Source organism: Raphanus sativus, chromosome 4 (assembly GCF_000801105.2).
Source record: "Raphanus sativus cultivar WK10039 chromosome 4, ASM80110v3, whole genome shotgun sequence".
NCBI lineage: Eukaryota > Viridiplantae > Streptophyta > Magnoliopsida > Brassicales > Brassicaceae > Raphanus > Raphanus sativus.
The window spans coordinates 23,153,894-23,165,517 of record NC_079514.1 but is presented as its reverse complement, the minus strand read 5'-3'; the positions used below and the strand labels follow the sequence as shown (position 1 = coordinate 23,165,517).

The following is an 11,624-nucleotide window of genomic DNA, read 5'->3' as shown; positions in this document are numbered from 1 at the left end:
GGAGTTTTATTGTAGTACTGGCACAGGTTAGGTGAGTTTCGATTTGTCAGAAGGGAGTGAAGCGAATTTATAGAATTTTTTATCTCAGCTAACTCAGTATTTTCTATTGAGACTATAGCTTTTTCTTTTTCTTCATTCATCTCTTCATAGGATCTTCCTGTTGCCATGTTTTTGATTAGGCGTCTTGCTTCCATAGGATTTCTAGTAACGAAATTCCCTTCGCTTGCTGTATCAAGCGTTGTCTTATAGCTCAGAATAACACCTTTGTAAAAGATCTTAAGAAATTGTGGCTCTGGATAACCATGGTGGGGGCATTCGAGTTCATAACTCTTGAATCTTCCCCATGCGTTTTTGAATGATTCCTGAGGATTTTGACGGAAGGTAGAGATTCGCCTCCTCACTTCCCAGTAACGAGTATCGTCGAAGAATTGCTTAAGGAAAACATTTCTAATCTCTTTCCAGCTAGTCAGAGATCCTTTTGGTAGACAGTTTAGCCATCTTAAGGCTCCCCCTTCTAGTGAAAATGGAAAAAGTCTGCAACGAATGTACTCGTCTGAAATTAATTCCTCTAGACCCTCGATGTGGTCCTGTGGATGTTCTAGAGAAGATCCTTTAAAAGGGTTTCGACGCACCATATTATAATAATCAACATTAAACTTGGTTTTCGAAGTGACGTCGTCAGGTATTCTGATAGCGGACCTATTGGAATAGGTCCTATCAGGGTTTAAGTAGTCTTGCAAGGGCAATTTAATTTATTTACCTATGTTTAAGGTAGAGTTTGACTTAACAGGGATTTTAGTCCCCTGTTTTTCATTAGTTTGGCTAGAAGTGTTGCTTGATTGACCTATTGGTTCAGTTTGGACTACTTTCTCATTATCAGCATCGGTAAGAGGGTACTTACCTGCTTCCGGCTGGGCGGTATCGATCGATAAGGTTTCGGATGAAACGATCAATTCTTCTGTATCTGCGTCGCTCGATTGACAATGTTCCGTGTCGATTGATGCTTGGCCGACATCTGTATTCTCCATCCTTTGTGTTGAAAAACAAAAGAATAGAAAATTAGCAAAAGTAACAAAGTCTATGTTAAATCTTAAATTAAATCTAAAAGTAATAAGAAAGAGTCCCCGGCAACGGCGCCAAATTTGATATCATTCAAATTACCCTAAAAAGTGAATTACTCTCTCAAATAAGAGGTTCAGATGTAGTACTTAGGGATCGAATCCACAAGGACTCTAGGATTACTTGAAGGTTCAATTAATTAGAAATAAAGTTAGACTTAAGGTTTATATGTTTTAAAGCAGTAAATATTAATATGAACAAGGAAGTTGTTCAGTAACTGAAATGAAGGTTGTTTCTTAATGAGGAAAATAGCTAGATCTATGTATTTCTCAGGTATGAATTTATGCAGTTTGAAAGTGACATTAGGGCTTTAGTCCTTTGAACTCAATCAATTGGTACGACCAGTAGGGTCTCCTTTACTAGATCCCGGATCTCAACTGTCGTTTGTTGATCTCAGAAAAGAGTCGATCGATACGACTTTAGTCTAATCGATCGATACACCTTTCAAACAATCGATCGCTACAACGATGGTTGTATCGATCGATGGTAATTCTAGCAAGCGTTATCGATTTGGTTGAAAACGTTCTCTAATGATCTAGACCACCTTTCGCATGTGTAATATCACTTTATTTTATTTCAGGGTATTGAGAGTATACAGTTGGTTATCTCTTCAATCCTAAGATCTAGATTTAAGGGTGATCAATCCTAAATCTAGTATTAAGAATAACTAAAGTGAAAGAACTAATTTAATCACCCTAACAATTGTCACAATCTCATCACATGATCCATCCTTATGAGAAACCTAAATCTAACAATTAGGTTTACTCAGACATATTCATGAGAGACAAAGTCATGATGGTTTGAATAAAACTTAATATGAAATAAGGAACACAAAGAGTAATGAGTAAGATAAAAAAGAGAGTTCAAGATCTTCTCTGTTTTGCAGTCTCAGATCTATCTCTCCAACTCTAACTCTTCTCCTAAGGTAGCCAAATTGCTTCTCTTCTCCAATGGGTCTCTAGGCAAGTCTGCCTATAAAATGATACAAAACCCTAGTATATAAAGCCTAACGGGCGGCCAGGGACTAATTGTGTAAAATGCACACTTTGTGATACTTGAAAATCTTCTAAATCGTGATCCATCGAATGGCTTAATGTCGATCGACACTCTTCGATATCAGTCGATCGATTGTAATTGACTCTAATCGTCCGATCTCGCATGTTTCCTATCGGTTGATTCTTCATTCGTGAGAATACTCTAAAAATGCCTCAAAAGTATTGATTTCTTCAATTAGGTACATGTGCCTGAAAATACTCTAAAATACTTTGAAAACAAAGTAAATATGATTGAAAACTCTCATATACCATGGCTAAAAACGGGTGTAATTCATGGTATATCATGGTACATGAATGATCTCCGAGCTGGGGAAACCTTCTTGCAAGATCTTGATATCTTTCAAATAATTTGCAAAAGTAGAAAAATCTTCTGGTTCCGAAACCATCTTCACCAATTCAGAACAATCCGTTGCAATTGTGACTCGATCTTACCGCAAATTTCTCATACACTCCACTTCCCAAAGCAGTGCTTCCACCTCCCAGTGAAGCGGGGAAAGACAAGCCTAACATTTCTTGCTCCCATTAAGCCCTAAAATCCTTTAAGCTTGCTATACCAACCTTGTCCTAAGAAAACCTCAATCTCTTAACATGAACCATCTGTAAAACATCAACGCCCTGGAATGGATGGTAAACTGAAGACCTCTAGAGGTTGTACAGTTCTATGTGTGTTCAACCACATGTACTTCAGCCCAAAGTGTTGATTCAGTTTCTGCCAATTTGAATGTATCTCTAGGATCCATATCCAGATTACTAAATACCTTCTTATTCCTTGTTTTCCATATATACCATAAAATCCATGCGAATTGATGATCATTCATTTTTGGGTGAACTCTCCAGAACAGGTGATCCATATTTGTGAAGAGAGAACTAGAGGGAAAAATAGTTGGGTTCGATGGGATCTTTGAGAGTGCCCAAACCTGACGCACTGGAGGACAATCAACGAACACATGGTTTATTGATTCCTCTGAAACTCTACATCTGGCACACCATATATCCCCTTGTAGTCTTCTTACTAGTAGATATTTCTTAACTGCTATACACTCTGACACCAATTGCCATAGGAAATGCTTCATCTTTGGTGGGCTCCATATTTTCAAGCAGAACGCTTTCAAAATATCAACTGTGGATCCAAACACTACTGGTGGTTTTTTCTTATCTTGATATACCTGTTCTACTTGGTATCCTAATTTAACCGTGTATTTTTCAGTATTTGTAAATGCCATTCATCCCTATCCAACATATTGAATTTTCTCAATGGAATGCTTTCAATGATTTTCACATACTGGGGATCCACTAGAGCCCAAATTGCCTATGAATTCCAAGTTCGCGAAGCTGAATTGATGAGGGATTCAAGTTTAAGGTTTGGTTACATGTTGAGTTGGTTTTTATTTGCTGGTCTCAGGCGAGTGGTTGGGAGCCAAGGATCGTTCCATACAGAGATAGATGATCCTGATCCCACCCTTTAATTAGTTCTTTGCTAACCAGAGATCTAGCTGAAACAATGCTCTGCCAACCATATGATCTGATCGGTTCCAGCGGTGAAGCGTTCCTGTAATACCGACCTTTAAAAACTCGAGAGAATAAGGTGTTTGGTTTTTCAATCAGCCGTCATAGCTGTTTACTAAGCATTGTCGTGTTAAAATCAGTGAGGTCTTTAAAACCCAAACATCCTTCATCCTTATTTATGCATCCATAATTTTTAGTGCATACCTTTTGTGCTACCACTTGGACTCCACCGTACTCGTCAGGTTCTTTATAGTTGCCTTGGGTAGTCGATAACAAGACATTACGTGATTCGGTAAGGCTGTAACCACTGACTTAATAATCACGTCCTTGCCTCCTTTGGGGAAGAATTTAAAAATCCACCCATTAACCATACTACTTAAATGTTCCTGAATAAAACCAAAAACTTGTATTTTGGATCCTCCAATATTCTCCGATAATTCCATATAAGATCATATTTCTCCTACATTTTGTATTCCCAAAATTTTTGGCAGCTCCTAATGGCTTGATTACTCGATCTTATGTCCAAACTGAATCGAAGACTTCAAAAATTTAATTGGCGTGATACCAACTCATATTACTTTAAAATCCTGAGAACGGTTTGACACTCTTCTTTTTGTGCTTTACAGAAAAAGAGATAAAAAATATTGTCATTACTTTATAGATATATAAGTATAAATAATTATATAAATAAATAATAAAAATGAATAATTTTTATTGTATTCGAATTTACATTTTCAAATTCAAAACTTTTTGAAATTCTTTTGAATTTTTTTTCCAGTATGTTTCTTTCAAATTTTCTTATCGAAATTCATTCTTTTTGAAACTATTTAAAAATATATTTTAAATTTTAAGTATTTATTTATATATTAACATCTTAAACTCCACTCTCCAAAAGTCACTCCTCAAATCTAAATCCTAAGTCTGATTAGTTAACCATTGGATATAAGTGTCTATTTAATTCTTTAAAACTAAAAGTAAATGTGGTTAAAGTAAGTATGAAAATTGATACCAAGAATGTGGTAGTTTAATCAAATTTTCATGTATCTTCATCTAAAGTGGTCTCTTTGTTTTAGGAAATTTCACTTTTACACCATTATTGATATTATTATCCTTACTTTATAAATATAAATAATTATTTAAATAAATAATAAGAAACAATTTTTATAGTTTTCAAATTATATATTTTCAAATTCAAACTTTTATATTTTTTTGAATTTGGTTTTCTTTTTTCAATTTTCTTTTTTTTTTGAAATTCAAAGTTCGTTTTGAAATTTTTTATCTATATATTTATTAAAATCATAAACCTCAACTTATAAAACTTCATCTCTCAAATATAAACTCTAAGTCTAAATTAGTTAACCATTGTGTTATAAGTGTCGATTTACATGTTTAAAACTAATGGTAAATATAGTTGAGGTAAAAATGAAAATTTATATTTCGAATGTGGTGGTTTAATCAATTTCTCCTCATTTTTGGTGCAGTGGCGGATCCAGAATGATTTTAGACATGAGTCAAATCTAGATGGGCTTTAAAACTTGGACAAATAGGCCTTAAATTTTAAATAAAAACAAAGAAAAATATGGCTTTTGCTGGTTCAATTCCAGATAAAGGGGTGTCAGCTGTAGTAAAATCACCAACAGAGCTGACGAACTACTTTGTTTTTGTCATGTCCCAGATCCTAGATAGGATCGGCCGGATGGACCATGGTGCGAGGTGATGCACCAAATCAGGTCAAATGACCAATGGCAAGGCGTATCATGGTCCAGGAAGGGGGTTAAGGGTATCAGGAGGCTGAAACTTAACTAAGGCAAGGAAGGTTCAAGCTCAAGAGAGCTGGACAAGGGTTTAGACAGCTGGCCGGAGTGTGAATCAAGCTCGGGCAGCTAAGGTGAAGTGTGTGGAAGCTCACAAGAGTTCAGGTCAGCTCCAGTAGCTGGAGTGTTAGCTAACTCAGCTGGGGACACTAGTGGTCAGCTCATCTCAGCTTGGAGGAGTGTTAGGAGTTGAGATGGTGTGACCGGACCATGGGCGGTTATGGTCCGGTTAGATGGTGGTGCGGTCCGGATGGGACCAGAGGTGTTTGGTGGTGCAGCCAGGCACTTGGCAATGTGCCAAGTGATGAAGTTCGATGTATGGGAGCAGTTGAGAAGCAGTTGAGGGGCGGTTGGACCGAAAGGATGCGATGATTCCCACATGTGTCCATTCGGCCATTCACTCGCACCCATTCGCCCAAAAGAGGTTGTCAAAGCCTTCCTCTATAAATAGAGGGCTCTGGACATAGATTTTCATCATCAGACAAAGAGGGGAAACTCTGCCAAAATTCCCAGAGAATCCAAGAGAGAAAGAGACCGGACGGTTTGCTTGTTGGCCGTGTGAGTGTGGTGTGATTTGTTCTTGACCGGCGACCAAGGAATAGTTGCAGGAAGGAACCAAGTGAAGATGGATACAAGAGGAACCGAGAAGGCTAGTGGGAAGGAACATAACCCATCGTCGGCCACTCCTAAGGTTAGTGATGCTAACCACTTACCATCGCCATGTTCCATGGTCCGGATGGATGGTCCGCATGGACCAAGTGATGTTGGTTGCCTCCGTTCTCCCTCCTATGTCAATCTATCTCTTTTCTTATATATTCTGATGGTGTCCATGAGTTTAGACTCCTTGACAGGCCGCCAGGACATGGTTGGATCAGAGTAATCTCTCCATGGCCTTGGTTGGGCTGGTATGGTCGGATCTCTTACTTCCGGATGAGGTTTGGGGATTCCGATTTGGAATATCTCTTAATGGAGATTTATCATGAATTATCATGATGAAAGGATAATTTTATATCATTGTTTTAGAGGTGGTCAGTTATGGCCATAAGGGCTGTTCTAGGTTGAGATCGGTATGGTCAAGACCTGTTCTGAGAAATCTGACTTGACCATTCTCTTAGTTGTGATTTATCATGATTTATCATGGTTTTTATTTAGTTTTTGGAGACATATCCGAGTGGGTCAGATTTGGGACAGAGAGTTGTTCTAAGTGACCTAACCATGCATTGCTAGACTTGTTGCTAGGATATCGGTTTGATTGTGTATTTGATGGGATTTATATGTTTGCAGGATCTGTTCAGGATCTTGGGAAAGCCAAGGAGCTGTGAAGACTCAAGCCAAGGATGGATGTGTGATGTGTGTGTTTAGATAGTTGAACTTATGATAGCCTATTGTGCAAACTGATTGATAATACTACATTGTATGGATCACATGGTTTATGTTAATAAAATGAATGTTTATCTTAGCTTCCGCATTGTATACTGATTCCATTTCAACCTCAGATCACTTGAAAATGACTTAGAAAAATATGGACTTAAACCGGCCAATTGCACTTAGACCATTAGGTTAAGGCCGCGGACTGGTTGGGTCATGGGATCCAGGTTTGGGTCTTACAAGTTGGTATCAGAGCCTGCTTGATTCTAGGACTTGGGGTTATGGTTTGATCATCACACATCCGGCTGGGGTCTCACAGTATAGGGCTTGTTTTTCTTTTGGTCTTAGGAACTGTTTTGATGGTTCATTGGTTAAGTGTTACTAACATTGATCTTGTGTGTTGTTTTTGATGTTCCTACGGGTGGCAAGAGTCGGACCAAGTCTAAGAAGACTAAGGATGGAGCTGGAGCATCTGGCCAAGGTGGCGCGGATGGAGTCAATCCAAGTGTGGTACTGCCTAACCCAAACATTGGAGTGGACAGTGCAACTGGATTGCCTTTGGCTCGGACCAATCCGACTGAGGTTCTTGGATGTCTAGTGGAACAGCAGCTTAAGGCCGCTGAGGAGACTAGGAAGCATCTGGAGCAAGCTGAGCAAGTTAGGCAACAACAAGAGCTAGCTGATGGAGCTAACAGGCAGCTGCATGACGACATGGAGGTTGAGGGAGAGTCCTCACATGCTGGTGTTCAGGGCGGCCGAGGCATTGGTGCAGCCAATGATGGAGCCAACCAAGGAAACCAGCTGGTGGAACCTTCCATGAAGGAGGTGCTTGATGCAATCAGGCTTATGGGTAGTCAGATGCTGGCTATGACCCAAGTTATCACCCCATTGGTGAATTCATCAGTGGGGCAAGCTCCACAAGTTCAGGTGGTGGTACCAGGAGCTGCTGGACGAGTTGCACCAGATGATGAGGTGATTGAACTTGATCCACCAGCTAGAAGAACTGGCAAGGTGGACTACATGAAGGTGCTGAAGCACATATCTCGCCTAGGGACTAAACACATTGCTGGAAGTGCTGACCCTATGGACGCGGATGAATGGAGGGACAGACTGGCCCGGAACTTCAAGTCTACAAGGTGCCCTGAGGAGTACCAGAGAGACATAGCAGTGCACTTCCTGGAGGGGATGCACACAACTGGTGGCTGTCTGTGGACAAGCGTACCAATGGTTCTATTGAGAAGTTCTCTGACTTTGAGGTTGAGTTCAACCACAAGTACTTTCCAGCTGAGGCATGGGACCTCTTGGAGGCCAAGTTCTTGGACTTGACTTAAGGACGCAGGTCAGTCAGGGAGTATGAAGAAGAGTTCAACCGGCTCAGGAGGTATGTGCGTAAGGAGTTGGAGGATGAGAAGGTTCAGGTCCGCAGGTTCATAAGAGGCCTTAGGGTCGAACTCCGGACCTACTGCTCAGTCCGTACCTTCCGCACTGTCTCTGAGTTGATGGAACGCATGGCAATGCTGGAGACTAACCTTGCAGAGGAGGCTAGGCTCAAGACAAGGAGCCAGGCAAGTGGTACTGGTCATGCTGGTGACCGGAAGAGGAAGAGAGACTCAACTGATGAGGGCAAGACCTCAGGTGGAAGGCCGGAGTGCCAAAAGTGTGGAAGGCGCCATGGTGGTGAGTGCTGGAGAGCTATGGGAGCTTGCACAAGGTGTGGTGAGATGGACCACTCAGTCCGGGACTGTCCTGGACCAGATCAGGGGCGTGGCCAAGCGGCCGGTGGAGATTCCAGGACCTGTTTCCAGTGTGGGAAGGCCGGGCACTTCCGAAAGGACTGCCCAAAGCTTCAGGCTGGATCAGGAAGGATGAAGTCTGAGGTTAGTAAGCCTGAACCAAGTCGTGGCCAGACTTCTACACCAAGGGTCTATGAGTTGTCTAAGGACACTGATGAGGCCAAGCCTTTCATGGGGATCACTGGTAATGATCTGATCTTATTCTTTTAAAAAATTTAGAAATGCATGGTATGAAACCTAGAATGGATTAGATGCTTAGATTGGGTTTCCTGTAGGGACCCTAAGTATTGGTGGTGTGGAAACACATGTACTTTTCGACACTTGAGCTACACATAGTTTTGTGAGTCCATGTTTGGTCGGAAAGGGTTTGTTCCAGATTGGGACAGGGGATGATCCTGGCCTAGTGAGTGCGGCTGGAGGCCAATTGATGCCCTCATTAGGACGAGTGAAGGATATCCCAGTGGTGATCCAGGACAGGGTCATGCCTGTGGATCTTGTTGTGGTCCAACTCAAGAATCATGAGGTGATCTTGGGTATGGACTGGCTTGGAAAGAACCGGGCCACCTTAGACTGTCACCGGGGGAGGGTGCTGTTTGAGAGTGGGTGTGGACCTCCGATCAGGTTCCAAGGTATTCGTCCAACCTCTGGATGCTTAGTGGTATCAGCAATCCAAGCGGAAAGGATGCTTGAGCGGGGTTGTGAGGCTTATATTGCCACAATCACCACTAAGGAGGTTGTTGGGGGTGGTGACCCGGACGGGATTCCGCTGGTCAGTGAGTTCGAGGATGTGTTTAGGTCTCCATAAGGCATTCCCCCTGATAGGTCAGACCCATTCATAATAGAACTGGAACCAGGGACGGCCCCAATGTCAAAAAGTCCCTACCGCATGGCTCCTGCTGAGATGGCCGAGCTAAAGAAACAACTGGAAGAGTTGTTAGATAAGGGTTTCATACGCCCTAGTGTGTCGCCTTGGGGAGCACCAGTCCTCTTTGTGAAGAAGAGGGATGGTAGCTTTAGGAAGTGTATTGACTATCGAGGGCTGAATAGGATTACTATCAAGAATAAGTACCCATTGCCTCGGATAGATGAGCTGTTAGATCAGCTTAAGGGAGCAAAGTGGTTCTCTAAGATTGACTTGGCTTCAGGGTATCATCAGATGCCAATTGAACCAAGTGATATAAAGAAGACAGTACCTATGATCAAGGTAGTGTAGGAGAGCAATGGCAAGGACATTATCACTTGGGAAACCGAGGCAAGGATGAAGGCTGAATATCCTGAGTGGTATGATCAGTATGTTTGTGAGAATACACTTGGTTTGGATTCGAGGACGAATCCCTATCAAGTGGGGGAGACTTGTCATGTCCCCGATCCTAGATAGGATCGGCCGGATGGACCATGGTGCGAGGTGATGCACCAAATCAGGTCAAATGACCTATGGCAAGGCGTATCATGGTCCAGGAAGGGGGTTAAGGGTATCAGGAGGCTGAAACTTAACCAAGGCAAGGAAGGTTCAAGCTCAAGAGAGCTGGACAAGGGTTTAGACAGCTGGCCGGAGTGTGAATCAAGCTCGGGCAGCTAAGGTGAAGTGTGTGGAAGCTCACAAGAGTTCAGGTCAGCTCCAGTAGCTGGAGTGTTAGCTAACTCAGCTGGGGACACTAGTGGTCAGCTCATCTCAGCTTGGAGGAGTGTTAGGAGTTGAGATGGTGTGACCGGACCATGGGCGGTTATGGTCCGGTTAGATGGTGGTGCGGTCCGGATGGGACCAGAGGTGTTTGGTGGTGCAGCCAGGCACTTGGCAATGTGCCAAGTGATGAAGTTCAATGTATGGGAGCAGTTGAGAAGCAGTTGAGGGGCGGTTGGACCGAAAGGATGCGATGATTCCCACATGTGTCCATTCGACCATTCACTCGCACCCATTCGCCCAAAAGAGGTTGTCAAAGCCTTCCTCTATAAATATAGGGCTCTGGACATCGATTTTCATCATCAGACAAAGAGGGGAAACTCTGCCAAAATTGCCAGAGAATCCAAGAGAGAAAGAGACCGGACGGTTTGCTTGTTGGCCGTGTGAGTGTGGTGTGATTTGTGCTTGACCGGCGACCAAGGAAGAGTTTCAGGAAGGAACCAAGTGAAGATGGATACAAGAGGAACCGAGAAGGCTAGTGGGAAGGAACCGAACCCATCGTCGGCCACTCCTAAGGTTAGTGATGCTAACCACTTACCATCGCCATGTTCCATGGTCCGGATGGATGGTCCGCATGGACCAAGTGATGTTGGTTGCATCCGTTCTCCCTCCTATGTCAATCTATCTCTTTTCTTATATATTCTGATGTTGTCCATGAGTTAAGACTCATTGACAGGCCGCCAGGACATGGTTGGATCAGAGTAATCTCTCCATGGCCTTGGTTGGGCTGGTATGGTCGGATCTCTTACTTCCGGTTGAGGTTTGGGGATTCCGACTTGAAATATCTCTTAATGGGGATTTATCATGAATTATCATGATGAAAGGATAATTTTATATCATTGTTTTAGAGGTGGTCAGTTATGGCCATAAGGGCTGTTCTAGGTTGAGATCGGTATGGTCAAGACCTGTTCTGAGAAATCTGACTTGACCATTCTCTTAGTTGTGATTTATCATGATTTATCATGGTTTTTATTTAGTTTTTGGAGACATATCCGAGTGGGTCAGATTTGGGACAGAGAGTTGTTCAAAGTGACCTAACCATGCATTGCTAGACTTGTTGCTAGGATATCGGTTTGATTGTGTATTTGATGGGATTTATATGTTTGCAGGATCTGGTCAGGATCGTGGGAAAGCCAAGGAGCTGTGAAGACTCAAGCCAAGGATGGATGTGTGATGTGTTTGTTTAGATAGTTGAACTTATGATAGCTTATTGTGCAAACTGATTGATAATACTACATTGTATGGATCACATGGTTTATGTTAATAAAATGAATGTTTTATCTTAGCT

General features: G+C 42.1%; 1 protein-coding gene and 1 non-coding gene across 2 annotated transcripts; both read left to right on the top strand.

Moving 5' to 3' along the window:
- The first annotated feature begins 297 nt into the window (after nucleotides 1-297).
- LOC130512147 (small nucleolar RNA R71) lies at nucleotides 298-404 on the top strand. Its single transcript, XR_008945708.1, has one exon. It is a non-coding gene; the product is annotated as a small nucleolar RNA R71 (small nucleolar RNA).
- A 7,966-nt stretch (nucleotides 405-8,370) lies between these two features.
- On the top strand, nucleotides 8,371-8,865 carry LOC130511212 (uncharacterized). Its single transcript, XM_057008095.1, has one exon. The coding sequence runs from the start codon at nucleotides 8,371-8,373 to the stop codon at nucleotides 8,863-8,865; it is 495 nt and encodes a 164-aa protein (XP_056864075.1).
- Nucleotides 8,866-11,624: the final 2,759 nt, after the last annotated feature.

Coding starts and splice junctions, on each gene's coding strand:
- LOC130511212 (XM_057008095.1), top strand. CDS start 8,371: ATGGCAATGCTGGAGACTAACCTTGCAGAGGAGGCTAGGCTCAAGACA.